The sequence below is a fragment of the Dromiciops gliroides genome, chromosome 2, assembly GCF_019393635.1.
Source record: "Dromiciops gliroides isolate mDroGli1 chromosome 2, mDroGli1.pri, whole genome shotgun sequence".
Taxonomy (NCBI): Eukaryota; Metazoa; Chordata; class Mammalia; order Microbiotheria; family Microbiotheriidae; genus Dromiciops; species Dromiciops gliroides.
Window position 1 is genome coordinate 267157982 of NC_057862.1, and position 22752 is coordinate 267180733.

At 36.6% G+C, this 22752-nt stretch overlaps 1 protein-coding gene across 4 annotated transcripts in view; it reads right to left on the reverse strand.

Annotated features, from left to right (window-relative positions):
• The window catches only part of DDHD1 (DDHD domain containing 1), a 146218-nt gene that overhangs the window by 110194 nt on the left and 13272 nt on the right, over nt 1-22752 (reverse strand). For 3 of the 4 annotated variants that reach the window (XM_043983522.1, XM_043983519.1, XM_043983518.1), the window contains exons 2-3: nt 1823-1996; nt 1161-1181 (exon numbers count right to left, since the gene is read on the reverse strand). In XM_043983522.1, coding sequence (XP_043839457.1) covers nt 1161-1181; nt 1823-1996 — 195 coding nt within the window. The remainder of the gene's footprint in view (nt 1-1160; nt 1182-1822; nt 1997-22752) is intronic. The other variant, XM_043983520.1, reaches the window with a different exon arrangement.

A 22752-nucleotide genomic window follows, 5' to 3' on the forward strand; every position in this document is an offset into this window, starting at 1 on the left:
TTTGTTGGGTGGCTTGAGTGTTGATAATATATTGTTTAAATGAATAAAAATTGACATACATTCAGTGAAGACAACACTACAAAAAACCAGAAATGATAAAATTATCAATATTGATTACAGACAACTGATGCTGAATATTTTTCTTTCTTCTTGGTAGAGAAACGATGGGATCTCTGTTTCAGGGGGCTTTACCTAACAGGTTTTTATTTCATTAAGAAAATTATTTTGGAGAGGAGTTTTGGAAAATTATTATAGAATAAAATATATTAATAAAACATCAAAAAGAAAAAAAGTTGGCTTTTATAATTCCAGATTGACTACAATTAAGCAGTACCAAAGAAAAGTGTTTATTGTAGAAGATAATGGCATATGACAAGCTGTATCCAGGTCAATAAAGCATTATTTTTATGGCCCATCTGCTGGAACACAGAAATGGCTGCTACACAAAGAACTCATCCTTGTAATAGCATTTACTGAGATTTAACCTATATTCCCCCCACATTGAAACAAAGGTACATCAATCTTCCACTTAATTCTCAAAACTTAATATTGCAATCATAACACTGCCAATATGGAGTAAGCAGAAACTCCAGAGGGTATAAATTACTTTTCTTCAACTCTAACTTAAGATAAATGAAAATAAGGCAAATGCAATACATTAGCTAACCAATGAAGCTAAAATATGACAAAAATCAACTTCTATATAGTTACAGAAAAACTACTATGAAGTTGGTAGTAATGGTGTTTAACATTAAATTGTAGATCAAGCTACTTTCCTTCCCCCTCTTGACCCCGTAGGCACACACTTATACCCTCACATACCGAGGCAAGCACACACACAAGGGATGATTCTTAGAACAGCTTTGGGGCAAGGAAAACAAGTCAAAACCAACTGTGGTTTTAATATTTGAGTGTCACTGATTTTAATTATTAATTTTAATAACCCAATTACAAGGTTAATTTTTGCTTGACCAATATACTGGGGCTTTTTGTTGATTTTTGAGAGATATTTTATTGGTATGAGTATATTTTATATTTACAGTGTAGGTTTTATAAGGGAACCTCCCAAAGAAAGGCAAGCATGGATGAAGAAACACTTCAAGAAAACAATATTAAAGAAATCTACAAGATACTAAATCTACCTGTTCTTGTATACTTACCAGCATAGCTGATTCCACTGCCTGCAGTAATGATAGAATAGAAGTATTTTAAACACTAATATAAAGAAAGAGTTGTATTTTGCTAAATTACCAAAATTTTTATCCAAGCTATGATAATCTGGGTTACAAAATAGTTATCAAATGTTACAAATTCTTATCATATTATAAACACTCTACTTTGCAAACATATTCAAATATTAAGTTAGCTCAATAGAAGTAATAAAACTATTTCGATTATTAAAAAGTTGTCTACCATATTCTATACTAGTAGAGTAAAAAGCCTGCTCAGTTGAAGGAAAAGAAAACCAAACCTATATAATGCCATTAGATAGATTATACTGTGCTGTAATAAGGTCCTTCTGTATTTCTACTAAAAATTCTCCTTGATAAAAGTACTAAAACAAGGCCCATATTATATCAAATTTCATATTGCAATATGTTATAGAAATTCCATTATTATATAAGTAGTAAGTTTAAATTTTAATTCACAGCAGTTTGTAGCAAATAAGAAAATATATTTAAATAAGAAATTATTATAAAAATAAATACTATGTCTCCTAAATCACAAAGTGGTTATAATAGAACATGCTAAACCCTCATTTCATGATTTTATTTGGATCACAGAACATATGTTATAGGTAAAGAAACTGAATTGGTCTTACCATCTTTGCCATCTATGGGTCTTGACATTTCAATATCAAAATTTTCTTGCATCTGTTGACCCTTAAAACACTTAAGGTGTTCTTGTTCAATTAAATTGCTTTCTTCCTCTTCTAGTGGCTGCCAAGTACCATCAATGAACCACTGTCCACGCATTACTGGTATTTTGTCACTTTCTAGAAACATAATAAATCAAAGAATATATCATTTTAGCATTCTACTTCTTAGTAAGAATAAACAAAGTAACTACAATTTAATGTGTTATTCCTATACATCAAATACATGTTTAGAATCCATGGACATCAAAATAACTTTTAAAAAAGTTTAAGGTTCCAAGCAGATATTTTAATCTAGAACAATATGTACACTTTCAACACCATGTACTTCACTGGACCTATAATTACAATAGCATGGGGAACTCTTGGTGAGGAACTAGTTCTACCAATGTAGACTGGCACTGAGAAGTTAAATGACCTACCTAGGGTCACTGTGCCCTTGGTAATTGAATCAGCACTATCCTACATAATTTCAGCAACAGCATACTTGCCCATTATGCTTTTGGAGCTTTCAGGTCTTAGCATGGAAGCAACTAATATCTTTAAATACTATATTTCTTCCCTATACTATATATTTTCTTCCCTATATTATATATTTTCCCTATTTCACATTCAAAAAATTAATAAAATGCTTTCCTTAAATGATCCTCCCCACAACCATATGAACCTTTCCTTTCCCTTCAACAAGTAGCAGCAGCTTCCATAACAAATTCCTTGTGTCTTAATAAAGATATCAGGGGCAGCTGGGTGGCGCAGTGGATAGAGCACCGGCCCTGGAGTCAGGAGTACCTGAGTTCAAATTCAGCCTCAGACACTTGATACTTACTAGGTGTGTGACCCTGGGCAAGTCACTTAACCCCAATTGCCTCACTAAAAAAAAAAAGAAAAAAAAAAGATATCAATCGGGGCAGCTAGGTGGTGCAGTGGATAGAGCACCGGCCCTGGATTCAGGAGGACCTGGGTTCAAATCTGGCCTCAGACACTTGACATTTACTAGCTGTGTGACCCTGGGCAAGTCACTTAACCCCAATTGCCTCACCAAAAAAAAAAAAAGATATCAATCAGGTTCACTTTTAGAGATAAGAGAGCTTGCCTTACAGAACATTTAACAAACACAGTATAATGTCTTTTGTCCTAGTCCCCTGCCTCTGCTGAAAAGGAACTAAGTCCTCTATTCTTACCCTAATGATTCTCTATATTCTAAATATTTTATTATTTTTCTCAGTTCTTTAAGGGATTGTTGGGATACTTGGCAGCAAAGGAACTATAGGTATCTACAACTTTTTAAGGGAGATAAGATGAACTCAGATTGGAGACCCAAACCAAAGCTCCCAAATCTAAACCTCTACATTAATGAATGTAAATTCTAAATGTAAACCTTTTAATCACCTTTTGCTTTTCCCCATTTAACAAGTACAGACTTTATAATATCAGGATCCAGATCTACTTATAACTCCTCTGCTACCATTGTTCCTAACTAAAAACACCAGGGCTAAAAGGAAAATTAATATAAGTACAATAGTTCTCTGTAACCAATAGAAAATCAGCACAAACACGGCTCTAGGGTGCCACAAAGAAAGCTCAAAGGGAATGAAGTGAATCATAGCAATAGTCTTCCTATAACGCTTAAAGATTTACATACTGCTTTCCTCAATACAATCCTATGAGTCAGGTAATACAAATATTATCATCCCCATTTTTTAAATGAGGGAATTGAGATTGAGAGAGATTAAGGGACTTGCCAATGGTCATATAGCAAGTTAAGTATCAGAGCAGATAAAACCAGAAGAGATTGCCTGGTATAATTCTTTGGCTCCTGGCCACTTACTTGCTCTCTGTAGATTCCATAATACCTCTCTGTAACTATTCTAGTGCTACAACTCTTATAGTCAAGCACCTTTTCCTTTACCTTTAAAAGAACCCTTGATGTAAATTTAAACACAATTCCAATTGTTATATCTTCAGCTAAGAAGGACAAGCTTAAGGGTTATTTCAGGGATGACGGAGCCAAGGTAACAGCGTAAAGGGAAATCCCTATAAATACCTTTAAATAATGACTTTAAACAAATTCTAGAGCCGAATAACCCACAAAAAAGATGGAGTGAAACGATTTTCCAGCCGCCCAAAACAACTTAGAAGGTTGGCAGGAAAGGTCTATTGCATCAGAATAAGAGTGGAGCTCGGTCCAGGACAGGCCATAGCATTGCAGACCTGGCCCCAGCAAACTGGAAAGCAGGCCTTGGAGCAACTGAATCAATGGCAGCAGTGGCTATTTCTGGACCTCTAAGACCACAGAAGTTAAGGGGGTTGGACAACTGGTCAAAAGGAGATTTACAGGGGTCCCTTTGCTAGCACCAGGGGCAGGACTCTTGCATTGCCTATATGTGGAGCTGGGTTGCAATCCTGGACCTCAATCACAGGGTAAGGAGGAGCACTAGCACACTAGAGCTTGCAACTGCAAGGGAACATGTATCTGGTCACAGTTCCAGGTTGGAAAAGAGTGACTGTGGTTGCTCACAGACCCGTGCACAGTATAGGAAATTAGTAAACACACCTCTCCCTAGATTATACCACCTTGGAAGAGCCAAAAACTTATAGATCCCCAGAATTAATTCTGAAAACAGCTACATAAAAGACTGGAAGCTCAAGATAGTGCTCCCTCCATTCCAGAAGCAGAGCCCCACTTTAGTATAGTTAAAAGTTGAGAAATAGGCTGGGAAAAAAGCAAAGAGCAGAAAAAAATCCCGACTACAGAAAGTTACTGGTGACAGGGCCAATAATTAAAACTCCTACATCCAAAGGCTCAAAGAAAAATATGAATTGGCCTCAGGCCATGTAAGATCTCAAAAATGATTTTTAAAATCAAGTAAAAGAGATAGATGAAAAATTGGGATGAAGAAATAAGAGTAATGCAAGAAAATCATGAAAAAAGAGTCAACAGTTGGTAAAGGAAGCACAAAAAAATACTGCGGAAAATTAACACCTTAAAAAACAGAAAAGGTAAAAAGACAAAAATCCAATGAAGAGAAGAATTTCTTAAAGAGCAGAATTGGACAAATTGAAAAGGAGATACAAAAGCTCACTGAAGAAAATAATTCCTTAAAAATTAGAACTGGGCAAGTGAATTTTATGAGACATCAAGAAACAAACAAAATGAAAAGAATGAAAAAGTAAAAGAAATTGAGAACTATCTCATTGGATAAACAACTCCCCTGGAAAACAGATTGCCAAGAGATAATTTAAGAATTACTGGACTACCTGAAAGCCATGATAAAAAAAAAAAGAGGGGGACATAATTTTTCAAGAAATTATCAAGGAAATTGGTAAAATATCACTTGCTCATGGATAGGCCAAGCTAATATAATAAAAATGACAGTTCTACCTAAATTAATTTATTTATTCAGTTCCATACTAATAAAACTACCTAACATTATTTTATAGAGCTAGAAAAAATAATAACAAAATTCATCAGGAAGAACAAAAGGTCAAGAACATCAAGGGAACTAATGAAAAAAAAAATGCACAGGAAGGTGGGCTAGCCATATCAAATCTAAAACTATACTACAAAACTATTTGATACTGGATAAGAAATAGAGTGGTTGATCAGTGAAATAGGTTAGGCACAGGAAACACAGTAGAAAATGACTATAGTAATCTACTTTTTGATAAACCCAAAGACTCTAGTCTCTAGGATAAGAACTCACTATCTGACAAAAATAATAAGTACTATTTATCTAAAACCATCAGCAGGCATTATCTGTAAAGGGGATAAGCTAAAAGCCTTCCCAATACGATCAGGGGTGAAGCAAGGATGCCCATTATCATCTTTATTATTTAATACTGTACTCGAAATGTTAGCTATAGCAATAGGAGAAAAAAAGAAATGAAAGGAATTAGAATAGGTAATGAGGAAATAAAAGTATCACTCTTTGCAGATCTTATACTTAGAAAATCCTAGAGAATCAACTAAAAAGCTTTTCAAACGATTAACAACTTTAGCAAAGTTGCAGGACACAAAATAAACCCACAGAAATCATCAGCATTTCTATATAATACCAATAAAGTCCAACAACAACATACAGAAAGAGAAATTCCATTTAAAATAACTGTGGCCAATATAAAATAATTGGGCATCTCCACAAACTCTTCCTAACATTTAGAAAGTGCAACAGAAATACCACTGTGCTATAAAAAATAACAAACAGGATAATTTCAGGAAAACCTGGAAAGACTTACATGATGTGAGGGCTGATATTTAATATATGGAGCGTTAATTGGGTGACTAGCCAAAATATTGGGGTCCCGGAAATATGAGGGACCTTTAGATTCAAAGCTCCTTCCCCTCTGAACTGCCCTTTTAGATATTTCTCCCAGGCCAATAAGAAAGGAGCCTTACAGCTTCTTTCCCACAAAAGGATCAGATTTTATTACTTGGGAATTAAACAACAAAGGTGAAATTAACAAAAAATCAAAGATAAGGAAATAGGGAAAAAGAAATACAGATAAATCCTCTCAACTCTAACCTAAAATCTATACAATCCCCAGATTGTTTCCAATTGAGCTAATTCAAAGGAATGCAGGGTTTTCTGTGTTCACTCACCAAAACCTGGAAAGTCTGCTAGCTATCTTGCATCACCAGGAAACCGAGAAGAGAGAGAGTACAGCCGAGCGCATGTGTTCTGGAAACGGCTCTTTGCCTCCTCTTAACAAGCATTCAATCTCCCTCCCCCAAAAGGGGGGGTCCTTCAAAACTGCCTATGGAGAGTTCTCCTTCTGACCTCAGTAGCATAGTAACTTTAGGGTGGGCCAGGTGTGGCCCCTCCCAAATGAGTCAGCTAAAACTCCAATAATTTTTTACCACAAATAATTTTTACCACAATGAACTGATGCAAAGTGAAACAGTAGAACCAAAAGAACATTGTACACAGTAACAGCAATATTGTAAGATGATCAATTGTGAACACAGTGATTTAAGACAACTCTGAAGGACTTAAGACAAAAAAACATTATCCATCCCCAGAGAAAGAACTGATGGAGTGTGAATAAAGATCAAAGCATACCTTTTTTTTTTTTGCGGAGAGTGGCTTGTTTTCTTTTACAGCATAACTAGTGTAGAAATGTGTTTTGCATGGCTACGCATATATAATCTATATCAAGTTGTTTGCCTTCTCAATGAGAGGGAGGGAATTTGTAACTTGAAATTTTGAAGACCGGTAATGAAAATTATTTTTGCGTGTAATTGGGGAAAAAAATTAAATGCTAAAGGGGGGGGAGGGGGAGGAATGTACTAGCCTGAGATCTGATGGAGAAATCCAGAAAGAGTCAAAGTTTATCCAAGCTCAACATAGGTAGGCAGGCAGGCAGGCAGGCAGGCAGGCAGGCAAGCAGATCTCCATATCCTAGAAATTGGGTTGGGCCAGGAGCACCCAGCATTTGGATTACGTGAATGCCCAGAGAAAAGCTGGATACCAGGACAAGAGGAGATCTAAGACCTATACAGGGATACTCCCAGATTCACACTGAGGCACTACACTGGGGGGGCACTACGATGGGGTACCAAATGGCAGCTTTGTCATTCCCTATGTATAAACCCTGGGTCACAGATTCAAGTGAGTGATGAAGTGAGAAGGGCAGTGGCTTTGGTGGGTAGGAAGGCCCTGGGAGGTATATGGAGAAATAAGAAGTATGGAAGCCAGTAACAGCAGAAGCAGGAGCAGTGGCAGCATGGCTCAGACTTCATGTCCAAAGCAGAGTGTCTCACTTTCAAAGTCTAGCCCTGTCTGCAGAAGAATATACAAGGCAAAAAGAATACCAAACCCAAGGGTTACCCACAATTTGGCCACTCTAAATGAGCCAACAGAGCTTTCTAGCTGGTGGATAAGGGCAGAGTTAGAAGTAGCCTACTCTTGCTCACACCCAAACCCTAGTCAGGAATTTACAGAATTCAGACCAAGGAGGCTGAAATTTGGCCAAAGATCAGACAACTTTGAGAGCACTGAAAGACTGAAGGTCCACAGCATATATGAGATCCTGGAATAATACAACAATTAAAATGCCAAGTAAGCAGTAAAAGGACCACCACACACCTTTCTTACAAAAGTGCCCAGTCTCAAGTCTGAAGTCAGGAAGTGGGCTGGAAGAAAGGGTAAACAACAAAAAAAGAACCCCACCATAATGAGCAATTACAGAAACAGAGATGCTCAAGACATGTCTGTAAGATGAGAATGACTCCAAAACATCAACAAATATTTCCTCAGAGAAAAAGAGAACCTGGGATCAAACTAAACTAGAATTTCCTGGAAGAGATGAAACAAAAGTTTTTTTTGGTTTTTTTTCTAAAGGTAAAAAATGTTTTTATAAATGGAATAAGAGCACCTCAGGAAGAAATTGGAAAAGAAATGACTGCTATGAACAAAAGAATTGGAAAGAGAATTAACAACATGGGACAAACAGGCATGAAAAGTTGCCCAAGCAACAAACTCCCTAAAAATTCAAAAAGACTAAATAGAAACCAATAACTCTATGATACAAGACATATTAAAACAAAGTTAAAAGGCTGAAAAAACCAGCAGAAAATGGAAGGCATTTAATAGCAAAAACAACTGAGCTGGAAAATAGATGAAAGAGAAAAAAATTTAAGAAGCATCTGAACACATGACCAAAAAAAGGGCCTAGATATCATATTTCAAGAAATCTTAAAAGAAAATTGCTCAGTTATTTTAGAAACAGAAGGCAAATTGAACCCAACAGTTACTGCCTGAAAGATACCCCATAATGAAAATTCCTAGGAAATATCACAGTAAAAAATTCAGAGTTGGGGGTGGCTAGGTGGCGCAGTGAATAAAGCACTGGCCTTGGATTTAGGAGGACCTGAGTTCAAATCCAGCCTCAGACACTTGACACTTAACTAAAAGCTGTGTGACCCTGCAAAAAAAAAAAATCAGAGCTTCCAGATCAAAGTAAAAATAATGCAAACAATCAGAAAGAAAGAATTTAAGTACTGAAGGGTCAGTCAGGATCACACCCAATTTAGCAGGCATTACTATAAAGGAGTAGACAATTTTGAATGTGATATTCCAGAAGGCAAAGGGTAAGAGCCAAGAATAACTTACCCAGCAAAACTGTAAATAATGTTACCCAGGAAAATGGACCTTTAATGAAACAGAGCTCTTCCAAGCATTTCTTTTTTTTTTTTTTTTTTTTGGTGAGGCAGTTGGGGTTAAGTGACTTGCCCAGGGTCACACAGCTAGTAAGTGTCAAATGTCTGCTGGCGGATTTGAAATCAGGTCCTCCTGAATCCAGGGCCAGTGCTCTATCCACTGAGCCACCTAGCTGCCCCCCAAGCATTTCTAATAAAAAGGCTGGAGCTATGGAGAAACTCTTAAATGCAAACACTGAAGTGAAGAGAAGGGGCAGCTAGGTGGCACAGTGGATAAAGCACTGGCCCTGGATTCAGGAGTACCTGAGTTCAAATCCGACCTCAGACACTTAACACTTGCTAGCTGTGTGATCCTGGGCAAGTCACTTAACCCCAATTGCCCTACAAAAAAAAAAAAAAAAAGAAGTGAAGAGAAACACAAAAAGGTAAATACATATGAATAAACAATAATGAAGGACGAATAAAGGATGAACTGCATACACATAAATATGAGATGATACATATATCCCTTCTGATTCGTTTCATCACCAGGGTTCACAGAAGGTATACAATTAGATAAGGCCTGGTTCTGTTATATCTTAATGATCCTAAGAAGGGAAACAGAGAGGAAGAGGGGAAGGAAGGGGAGGGTAAATTATCACACATAACGAGGGAGGACAAATAGATATTTATACAAACAAAAATGAAGAGGGCAGCTAGGTGACGCAGTGGATAGAGCACCGGCCCTGAATTCAGGAGGACCTGAGTTCAAATCCGGCCTCAGATACTTAACACTTACTAGCTGTGTGACCCTGGGCAAGTCACAACCCCAATTGCCCAGCAAAAATAAATAAATAAATAAAATTTTAAATTAAAAAAAAAAAAGGAAGGGGTAGGGAGGAGCAGCTGACGCTACACATGCATACATACACACAGAATTGGGTTCAGAAATACATTCATTTCACTCAACAGTGAAATAAGAGGGAGAGGAGAGAGGGGGTAGGGGAATTAGAGGAAAGGTAAGTCATGAAAAAGATCACCCCGAAGCAAAACAAATTTCTAAGGATATACAAAAAATATTTATATCTTTTTGAAGTGGCAAAGAATAGGAATCTGAGGAGGTGTCCATAAGTTGGGGAATGGATTAGCAAGTTATGGTATATAAATATAATGAAACACTATTGTGCTGAACTCTTATCAGCTTAATGACCAAGATAAATAATGATGAAACATGCTACTAAGAATTCACAATACAGAATAACAAAAAAAAAAATTTTCTGGAGCAAAAGTAGAAATTTGTTTTGGATTACTACCTCATTGTAATGCTTTTTGTTTATTCTTGTCTTCTCCATGAGGGGAGGGTGACAGAGTGAGAAGATGGATTTTGATCAAAGATGGATCAAAACAAAACAGAAAGACAAGGAATGATGATGAACGCAAAAACTGGTCACAATTCCTGAGGACTCATGATGAAACATGCTATGTGCCTCCTCACAGGTGTTGAAACTGAAACATTTTTTAAGACATGGCCAAAAGAGAAATTTTGGTTTTTTTTATTATTGTAATAGGGGATTTGTCTTTCTTGCTATGACAATAAAATAACGACTTAATTTTTAAAAATAATCAGTTTTGAATTTTTTGAACCAATACCATCTGTCAGCAAAGGTTGCAATCAAAAGTTCTTCAACAAGGGAAGGCCAAATCACTATTTATAGTCAAAGATTTAAAGCTGAAAGTGGTCTCAAAAGCCATTTAGACAAACTCATATGTAAAATGAATACCCATTATAACACGCCTAATAAATGGTGATCCAAACTCTACTTGAAAATCTCCAAAGAGATTTGGGCCATGTGAGCAACAGGATGGAAGATTAGACATTTTCTCTAATCCTACACCTTTCAAACCTCTCAAAAACAGAAACTGTACACCAAAGATAAAGCAATTTCAGCTCTCTCCATGGATACCCAGAATCTAAAAAAGGTTGAGAAGAAAAAAAAAACCCACACCATGAACTGATGCTTATTAAACCTGAGATTTATTCAGCACCCTTTCTCCATTTCCCATACTATTGGAAGCAAGGCTGCACTAGCTGACCAAGAATACAAAACAAAACCTCATATGAAAAAGAAACCAGGAAGCCTCTCTGGGCAAATAAACCAACCTTTAAGAGAAACAAAGGCGGGCCCTACAGTTAACCCAGTACAGTCTGAGACCCCTAAGATACAAAATTTATAGGTTTCTCCATTCATGTATGGTGCAACAATGTCCTCTAGAAGCTAATTCATGCAAGACTGCATTTTATAGGTCACTATGTCCTAACTTTGTACTTTCCATGATGTCTCAATCAACCCTTTACAGGACTTTCTTGTTTTAATCATTTTACATAAAGATTAATATATAGGTATCATTATTATGGTCACATACTTAAGATACTTTATAATGATTTAGTTACACTTCTAAGGAATTTCCCTGGGACTATGTTCAAACTGTAAATTACAGTTATTTCTTATCCTAATGATTACAGCTGATAAAAGATTAGCATGGTAATACAGAGCAAAGCACTCAAGTCATTGATTACTGATCTTTTTTCTTTCAAATCCCCCTTTAAATCATTTTCTCAATTTATTGAGAATTGGATCCATTACAGGCTAAGCATAGCATACAGTTCTATAGAGGGCAATTCTCTATAGGTGACACAAAACTGCAATTCCCTACAGAGGTACAAGATTACATAAAGTTTTCTTCTGAAAAAATGGATGGGTGGCTTATAGCTCAGGTGATTCTGAATGAGCTAAGATGCTGGAACATGAGGATTAGATGGAAGATGGGTCATCAACAGGAAACAAGTGGTCAGGTTCATTAGAAAAGTAAAAGGATTTGATTTGTTTCTAGGGTGATTCAATTAAAGGATTAACGATAATCTCAGGTGAGACAATAGTAAAATTAAATTGTTCAAAAGAGAAAAATAAGGAAACTTTTATGCTCAAAGGTGCAATAGATAATGGAATAATATCAAGATTAAATGTAGATGTTACGAAAGGCAATTATTATAGTCATTAAAGGCTAATTTTTTAAAAAGCAACTTAGATACTTTGACAGTAATTATGATTCTAATTTCCTTCAGACAAACCTAAGAGAAAAATCAACATATAGTATTGATATGAATAAAATGTTAAAAAATTAAGATGATTTTTTTAAAACAGGGAAATGAGGGTTAACCCAACTTGCCCAAGGTCACATAACTAGTAAGTTTCCAGTGTCTGAGGTCATTTGAATTCAGGTCTTCCTGAATCCAGGGCTGGTGCTTTATCCACTGTGCCACCTAACTGCCCCAATAAAGATGAATTTTTAGCAGTTGTTGAATGAGTATCTGAAGGATGGTAACTACTTCTCAGTGTTGAATCACTAGGGAAATATAAGCAATAGGAATACATGAAGGATAAGTATTAAACAAAATTATAATAACAATTCAGTACATGAACATTTGTAGTATGAAACTAAACCAGCTAAAGAAACTTATTTCTGGGGGCTGCTAGGTAGCGTAGTGGATAAAGCACCAGCCCTAGATTCAGGAGGACCTGAGTTCAAATCTGGCCTCAGACATTTGACACTTACTAGCTGTGTGACCTTGGGCAAGTCACTTAACCCTCATTACCCCACAAAAAAAAAAGAAAGAAAGGAAAAAGAAAAGAAAAAGAAATTTATTTCTCTGAACATAAACTGTAGTCAAATGAAGTGAACATGCAGCTAAAAATAAACACAATAATTTCAAAATAAGTGCAAAAGTAGTACATTTAAAGTCATGAAAAGGAAAAAGAATGAAAATAAAGCAAAAATGAATCAAAATAAAGAACCATTCTCGGTTGTGTGATTCTGCCAAGTCACTTAACCTTTCCTAGTGTAAGAAAAACGAAGTTTAGTTATTGCCACAAGTGAATCAAAAATTGATGGAGCTGAGAATTTGTAAACTACATTGTAGTTGTTTGGGGCTAAATAATATATCCAAGATAATAACAAGGATGATTTAAAAATATACTGCTATGTGAAATTTCTCAGATATTACAAAATGCTGACAGAGGTTATTTTGCTATTGAGTTATTAAAGTGACTACACTGATGTCATTTGCTTAAAATAAATTTAGTAGCTTAGGAACTGGGCTACTAAAAGATAGTGAGATTATTGAAAAAAATTAATAAATATTCAATGGGTTATATTCTCTTCCAAGCTAGCTTTCTAAAGCATTTCAAAAAGTATTTCAGGGGCAGCTAGGTGGCAGAGTAGAAAAAGCACTGGCCCTGGATTCAGGAGGACCTGAGTTCAAATTCGACCTCAGATACTTGACACTTACTAGCTGTGTGACCCTGGGCAAGTCATTTAACCCTCATTGCCCTGCCCCCCTCCCAAAAGTATTTCAATTGTACATTCAAATTTCTTTAAATTTTAAAAAGCAATGATTTCAAATTTTACATAAAATTCAATTAATTTCAATTTCAAAATTATCAAATTTTCAAATTTGTACAGTACATAATTCAAATTTCATTTCATTTAAATTTATCAAAGGGTGATACATATGCAAACTGTCTCTTCAAATTCATAATTCTTTAAAATTTCAGATTTTAAATTTACAAATATGATGATATTCTAATCAATAAATTTAGTAGTTAAAATTTTTAGATACAAAAATTTAAGTAGATATAGTTAAATTTTGATAGATATATATAAAATTTTAGATAGATTCCCCTAATTCACCTCTTGACCCAGGTAAATCTCCCAATCAGTTTTAAGCTCCCTTTCAACCTGGCCTGAATTTTGGGTGTGAAATAGGGTGTGGTTGTACAGTTTAACACCAAAATGGAAATAAATCTTAGTTAAGATTGAGTCTGATCACCTACTGGCTGTGTGACCCTGGGCAAGTCACTTAACCTAATTGCCTCACCCAAAAAAAAAAAAAAAAAAAAGATTGAGTCTGGAGGCAGCTAGGTGGAATACATCTATTCATAGACCACCTGTAAGTCATGTCAATCAATGGACCAGCCAGTCAGCTAGGAGCTGTGTGTGGGGACCACCCCTCTTCCGGTCCTGCAGAAAACTTCCACTGGAATGTACAGAGGAGCACCCTTTTCATTCAGGAATCCACTGGTGGAGACAGGGGCAGGCAGAGTAGACAGAGTAGAGATCTCTTTCTTTCCCCACGTGTTTCTCTTTAATAACTCCTAATATACTTTAATAAATACTTAAAGCCCAAAGACTGGTGCTATGAGTTTCTAATTTAAGGTGACCACACATTAGATTTTAGACATCACAGATTTTTTAAGCATCACGAAATATATATAGATTGGCTATAAGAAGACGCCTTCCCCCTCTGTCCCCATATTCAGTTGATTGTGTTCATTACTCAAATGCCCCTCTTTGTGAGTTAAAAGGCAAGTTAAAAAAAAAAAAGTGGGGCAGCTAGGTGGCACAGTGGATAAAGCACTGGTCCTGGATTCAGGAGTACCTGAGTTCAAATCCGGCCTCAGACACTTAACACTTACTAGCTGTGTGACCCTGGGCAAGTCACTTAGCCCCAAATGCCTCACTTTAAAAAAAAAAGGGGGGGGCAAGTTTAATGGTAAAATCTCTTAATAGCTTACCAGTTTCAGTGATTCATCCTAGTTCCATCTGTACCCCAGATGCCTGTTTTGCACTGCACTTCTCAGGGGACTTCACTTCTTTCTCACAGTTGTCACTGTTTCTTGATAAGTAACATTTTCTAACGTCTAACAAGTGGAAGTTTATTATCTCATGTGCTAGAAGCCAAGAATCAGACCATAAAGATTATCTTCTAAGAGAATACAGCAGCTGCTATGACTCGAGGGCATGGAGGTACTCCTGAGTAAATAGCAGCTAGCTGACAGGTATCAGGTGTCATAGACAATGGGCTAAAGGGATGGTCTGAGATAATGGACAAACACTTGAGATATCACACCCTTTAGATCACGGAGGAAGAAGGCTTATTTTAATCTGGAAGACTCAGAGTTGGTGCCAAGAAGAGAGAGCTTTAAAGCTGCCACCAGATGTTCAGACAGCAGAGAGAAGTTCTGGAATAGAGTCTTTAGTTAGAGCAGTTAAGGGTTTAACAATCTCACCAAAGGATGGAATATGTTGTCCACATTAACTTTTAACTCCAAGTATGGTTTGGAGTTCTTTCTTTGTCTTCATTCAGGCTGTGTCGAGTTCCCTTCCAAGTGAATGCAAACAGGTATTGGACAGATTCACTGATGGAAAACTGAAAAAGGCTGAGAATGATCAATAAGAGTAAAGTAGTTTGGCTGTATCACTAATATTTCTCTCATGCCACCCAGGGCAATTATTCATGAAAAACTCTTTGATTTCTGAGAATGTCTGATTTACAAAAGCTGTATTAATGATTTTGGCATCCTTCGGGTTAGCAGGGTCAAGTCCTACATAACTTTTAGTTCTGTCGGGAAAATTTTTAAGGCCGACAGAAGAACGAAAACAACAAAGTTTCCAGGCTGAAGCAAATAGGTTTATTGAGAGAGGGTTAGTCCCCCAACAAAGCAAATAGGTTTATTGAGAGGGTTTTAACCTCCCAATAAAGCCGGTCATCCAGGCGTTGGACCTGAAAGACCCAGAATTACACAATCCATGGCTTTATATACCCTTCCAAAGTTATACTTGTACAGCATTATATCATTAGTTGTGCTTCTAAAATTAAAACATATTCTTAGAAAATATGACAGCATTATGATAACAATAGGGTGGGTCATTGTTAGGCCACTGGTCAGCAGCGTGAACTCTTTATAGAAAAGTATGTCACTCGTGATTATTAAAATATAGCATTGCTGACTACTAGATCTTGTGATATTACCTAATGCTTGACATTGGAAAATTAGGAAATATGAGGAAAGACTTAACCTTTTGACCTTATATAATCTATATAAAATAAATCACAATTTTTAGTTAATATATTGATTATTATCTTAATCCAATCACTCATAACTATGGTGAATCTCTTATAACTAAGGGATGGGGAAAATCTCACTCATAGTTCCTTTGCAGAGACGGTCTTAGAACTGATTCAAGGGCTTTTTTTTTTTTTGCTTATTTCCAGAAACTTGCTAAAATTCTATTCAGAGCTTCTTTTGATTGAACTAGTGTATCCTCATTTGTAGGAAGTTTAGGGTCCATATTTCCCTCAAATTTGTGGATCTGGATATTGTATACAAAGGGAAGTGATAGGCAGTCCCCCCAGGTTGGCTGTCTTTCCCCAGTCATTGTTTCCTGTCTTAGTTATGTAGTTTTGGAGTGTAGAGGAGAGTTAAATGTAGCTTCCTTATTTTTAATGCATTGAGGAGAAAGTTCACTCATTACTTGAGAAGAAAACTTACTAATTCTAATAAATCTATGGCTTGGATATAGCTAGTCCAAGCAATTCTCTAACATGCAAATAGAAGAAAGAGATGATAGGTTCAGTTTCCTCAGACATCCTGCAACCACAACAGAACAAAAAGTTGATCACTGTGATCACAAATCACCCAAGAAGAAAAGAGAATAGAGTTAATAATTATTTTTAAAATGCTTATTGCTCAAGTAACTAACCTAAATGTTTCTAGGTAGAAAAAAATTTCTAATCTATCTATAGCTTAAACAACTAATCTAAAAAGTTTCTTAATGTATAAAGTATTAAGAAAGAGAATTACAAAGAATTAAGAAAGAGAAAAGAAGTTGACCCAGCTATTCCTTTTAACCAATTTAGGGTTTGAATAGTTAAAGAATAACAGAAGTATTAACAAAAATTCTCATCAAAACAACACATTAAGATAATACATATACGTGTGTGTGTATATATGTAACGTATATCAGATTACCTGCTGTCTAGGAGAGGGGTGAGGGAAGGAGAAAAATCTGAAATTGGAAAGCTTGTATAAACAAAAGTTGAGAACTATCTTTACATGTAATGGGAAAAAAAATACTTTATTAATTAAAAAAAAAAAGATAATACATATACAGTACAAGCAATTAAATAAGGATCTGTTAAGCCCTGTGGGAGATTTTCCTAAAATAGGGGTGCCAATCTATAAAAATGACACTGGGAAGCCTCTCTGGGCAAAGAAACCAACCTTTATTAAGAGAAACAGGACTTCCAGGGCAGAGGAAAGGCAGTGAGCTCTCGAACTCATGACATGATCACTCCAAAAAACATCCAAATAACGCCACAGGAAAATGCCTGGAGCAGCAAAACTCACAGAAGAATGTGCTGAAATCATCTTCTAACCAAGAACAGCTTGGAAGGTCAGAAGGAGGGAGCTACTGTGCTGATACAGCAGGAGTCAAGCCCAACCCCACAGTCACCCTGACACAGATCCAGTCCCAGGAAGGCCTCACCAGAAAAGCAGACCCCCCAGAGCCTCCGAATCAGCTGAAGCACCAGTGTCATCTGGAACTAAGCTCACAGTCTGGTGAGAGGCCTGAGCCCTGGGCAGGGGGGAGACTACAGGGGTCTATGCTGGTGCTAAGGCAGAACTTGGATTTTACACCCCTGCTGGGAACCAGGAGGCAGGCTTGAGTAGCAGTGGCCCAGGTGGGGGGAAGGGCACAAGCTCATCGGAGTTAACAACCATAACACACAAAGCTGGTTGATTAGCAAGTTGGTCTGGGGTCATCTAAGGACCAGGGAACAGGCCAGGCAAGTGAAGAACCTGATCCTCCCTAAATCATACCACCTGGGACTTCTTAAGCTTGGGATACTGCAGCCTGGAAACAGTGCCCCACTTTAAGGAGCTAAAAGTCTAGTAAAAGAAAGGCAAGATGAGCAGACAGAGAAAGGTGAAGACCATAGAAAGTTTCTTCAGTGAAAAGGAAGATCAAGGTACACCCTCAGAGAAAGATGTCAATGTCAGGGCCCCTATATCTAAAGCTTCCAAGAAAAATATGAATTGGTCTCAGGCCATTGAGGTGCTCAAAAAAGACTTTGAAGATAAAGTTAGAGAGGTAGAGGAAAAAATGGAAAGAGAAATGAGGGTGATACAGGAAAGACATGAGAAAAAAGTCAACAGCTTGAAAAGTCAAATTGGTCAAATGGAAAAGGAGGTACAAAAGCTCTCTGATGAAAATATGAGAAACAAAGGTGGGTCCAGGTAGGAGCTACAGTCCACCCATTACAGTCTGAGACCTCCAAGATACAAAATTCACAGTATTTATAGTTTTCTCCATTCATGTATGATGCAATAATTTTCCTCTAGAAGCTGATTCATGCAAGACAGCATTTTACAGGTCACTATGTACTAACTTTATGCTTTCCATGATGTCTCAATCAGTACTTTACATTACTGAAGACACATACTTTATAATGATTTAGTTACACTTCTAAGGTTAACTAACACAGGAGTTTCCCTGGCACTATGTTCAAACTATAAATCACAGTTATTTCTCATCCTAATGATTATAGCTGATAAAAGATTAGTTTGCTCTGCTGCAACAGACAACATAGGGGCAGACCTTCAAAAGGAAAAGGCTGCTATGGTCCCAAAGTACTAGTCCTACAAAGTTCTGAATTGCCAATGACAGTGTGAACAACCCAGAAGCACTAGCTCAGCTGCTAGTATAAGAGCAGAGAACTAAGGAACAAAGGGAAAGAGTAGCATTCCACTAAATCTGCAGGTAAAAGTTCAGTATCCAGCTGAGGCTAGTTTGGGGGCCCAACTAAGGCCACCCAAAATTCACTTGGGACAGAGATCCAGGACGGTGAACCACGGATTGTCTAGCATGCGAGGAGGCAGAGAGGCTCCCAAGATCTAGCTCCCAAGGAAATCACCTTGGGGCTGGGGATCAGAGGAAGAAAAAGAGCAAACAGGTAAAATGAAAAGGTTAAAAAAAAAGGAAAACAAATATTACCATCTCACCAAGACAAAAAATTTAAAATATGTTGTTTATGCAAATATACAGTTGGGAAGATCTAGAAAAAGAGAAACAAAAACCAGTGATGTAAAAGAAAATATGGCCACTATCCAAACTAAACTTTTTGAACTCCAAGACAGGATACACACAAACAAGTCTATGAAAGAAACACAAGACAAAAACCCTTAACAATATAAGGCAAGAAATGATACAAGAGAACTGCCCAGAACTTCTGAACATAGAAAATGAAATACCAACTGAAAGAATTCATAGATCTCCTCAAGAAATAAACAAACAAATAAATAAATACAAGGCTGCAAACTACAAAACACATAGTGATTAACAATTCAATTCAGAAAATACACACACACAGGTTCTCCAAAGCAATCAGGAGAAAGACCTTCAAATCCAAAGGAAAGGAAATTCAAATAACATTAAGACTATTCTGCACCCAGTAGTAGGAGGGAATAGAACCACATGTTCAGATGATTAATAGAGTGCAAGATACAGCCTGGGTGATACAGCCTGCAAATCTGAGCTTAACGATGTACAAAAGAAGAGGAACATTCAATGATAGAGAGGTATGTGAAACATTTTTAGAAAGAAAAACAGAACTGAAGAGATTATTTACTTCTCCCACACACCAAACAACAGATATGCAGGAGAGTGAATACATCAGTCACAGACAGAAACAGAGACAGAATATAGCAAAGTTCAGCTAAGAGACCTTTTTTTCCTAAATATACAAAAGGATACTGAGGTGAAGGCAGAAGTAGTGGAGGTTAACACTGAAGAGAGGGATTTATGAACAGAATCTGATGACACCTTGCCTAGAAGAAATCAATGTTTTTTGTTTTGTTTTTTTAATGGGACTGCATTACAACATGGGAGGGCACATGAAAGTGGGGAAGAAGAGCAAGAGGGTAGAGGAATGTATGGTATTCTGGGGGTCAAATTAAAGGGCTAGCAGTGAGGGGAAGGTGATCCCTGTGGTCTCAAAAAGAGATCCTACAAGTAGGTAAGAAGAAAAGACTGAAAAGTGAAGAAAAGGAAGGAGACCTTACTTTGGTAGTGGTGGGAGGTGGTTCCACTAAAGAATACTCCCTATGGTGATAAGAGATAGTCTATGAAAAAAGATAGGCACCTTGTGGAAGGTGTAGTCTACAGGATTTGGGCTTTCAAAGTCTACCTGTGGGTACCTGGAGAATGGGGAGAGCATGAACCCAGTGAGGAGATTTCAGAGGGGTCCATAGGGCAATGTCTACTATGGCCCCTGCAATAACTGATATTGGTTCTAGAAGGAGATACATGGAAAGGGGGAATCCATGACAAGCTCTACAAAGCAGTGGAAGAAACCATCTAAAGTAGAGAGCCTAGAATGGGTAATATGGAAGTTGTGATTTGCATGAAGACCCCTTTCATTTTTGATACTATTAATTTGGCTTTCTTTCTTTTCTTTTTGATCAAATTAACCAATGTTTTATCTATTTTATTGTTTTTTTCCCCCATAAAACCAGCTTCTAGCTTTATTCATTAATTCAATGGTTTTCTACTTTCAATTTTATTAATCTCACCTTTGAATTTCAGGATTTACATTTACATACAGGATTTAACTGGGGGTTTTAAATTTGTTCATTTTCTAGTTTTTTTTAGTTGCATGCCCAATTCATTGATCTGCTTTTTCTCAATTTTATTAATATAATATAACAGCTTAAGGAAATAAGTTTTCCCCCCTAAGTACCACTTTGACTGCATCCCATAAATTTTGATATGATGTCTCACCACTGTCATTTTCTTTAATGAAATCATTGTTTCTATGATTTATTCTTTGACTCACTTGTTTTTTAGAGATCAAATTATTTATTTCCAATTGATTTTTAATTTCTCTTTCAATTGTCCACTACTGAAATGTAATTTTCATTGCATTATGACCCAAAAGGATGTGTTTATTATGTCTGCTTTTCTGCATCTGGTGTGAGGTTTTTATTGCCCTAATACATGGTCCATTTTTGTGTACTGCTGAGAAGAGGGTATATTCCTTTATATTCCCATTCCACGTTGTCTCCAGAGATCTATCACATCTAACTTCCAGAATTTTATTCATTGCGTTTAACTTCTTTCCTGTCTATTTTTTGGTTACATTTTTCCAGTTCTGAGAGAGGAAGGTTAAGGTCCCTCACTAGTATCTATTTCCTCCTGTAACTCATTTAACTTCTTCAAAAATTTAGATACTATACCATTTGGTTCATACATATGACTTCATTGTCTATGGTACCTTTGAACAAGATATAGTTTCCTTTTTTGTCTCTTAACTAGATCTATTTTTGCTTTTCCTTTGCCTGAAATCATAACTGCTAGCTTACTTTGCTTCAGCTGTTCCAGGCATTTACATTGTCTCTGCTTCAAATGTGTTTCTTGTAAACAACATATTGTAGTATTTTGGTTTTTAATTCATTCTGCTATCCACTTCTGTTGTTTGTTTGTTTTTGGTGAGGCAACTGAGGTTAAGTAATTTGCCCAGGGTCACACAGCTAGTAAGTGTCAAGTGTCTGAGGCTGGATTTGAACTCAGTCCTCCTGAATCCAGGGTTGGGTGCTCTATCCACTGCGCCACCTAGCTGTCCCAATCCACTTCTGTTATTGGATGAGTTCATCCCATTCATACTTATAGTTTATAACTGTTTATTTCCCCTCCATGCTATTTTTTTGCCTGTTTATCTCCCACTGTTATCCCCTTACCCTTTCCCTACTCACAAGTGCTTTACTTCCCCAATAGTCCCTCTCCCTTGTATCAGTCTCCCACCTCCTTTTATTATCCCTGTCCCTCTTTTACTACCTTATAGGGTAAAATAGATTTCTATACCCAACTGAGTATGTATGAGTTGGCTCTTTGAGCCAACCTTAATGAGAGTGAGGTTTAATCTTTGTCCACTCCACCCCACCCCCATCTTCCCTTCCATTATTATAGTTCTTTCATGCCTCTTTTTTGTGGGACAATTTACCCCATTCAATTTCCCCCTCCTTCTTCCATGCAATTTCTTTCTTAATCCTTTATTTTATTTTGTGGGATGTTGTCCTACCAATGTCACCTTTATAACCACACCCTCTGTCTATATACACTCCTTCTAACTGCTCTTATATGAAGATTTACAAATATTAGCTTGTCACCTCGAAATATAAAGTTTAACCTTATTGAAATTTATTACGTTTTCTTTTTTGCTTCTTTTTTTTCCATTTCTTTTTAAAAAAAAAATTTTAATTAATAAAGTATTTTATTTTTTTTCCATTACATGTAAAGATTTTTGCTTCTTTTTTACCTTTTTATGTTTCCCCTGAGTCTTTTATTTGGAGGTCAAATTTTTTATTCAACTATGGCTTTTTAATCAGAAATGCTTGAAAGTCCTCTATTTCATTAAATATCAATTTTTCCACTGAAAGATTATATACATTTTGCTGGATAGATGATTCTTGGTTGTATCCTAACCCTTTGTCTTCCAGTATATTATATTCCAAGCACTGTGATTCTTTAATGTGGAAGCTGCCAAATCCTGTGTAATTCTGACTGCGAGCTTCACAGTATTTGAATGTTTCACTTTTGGCTGCTTGCAGTACTTTCTCCTTGATCTGTAAGCTTTGAAATCTGGCTATGAAGTTCCTGGAGTTTTCATTTTGGGATCTCTTTCAGGTGGTGATCAATGGATTCTTTCAATTTCTATTTGCCCTCTGGTTCTAATAGAGCAGCGCAGTCTTCTTTCATAATATTGTCCAGGCCCCACCCCCTTTTTTTTTGATCATGGCTTTTAGACAGTCCAATAATTCTTACATTATCTCTCCTGGAT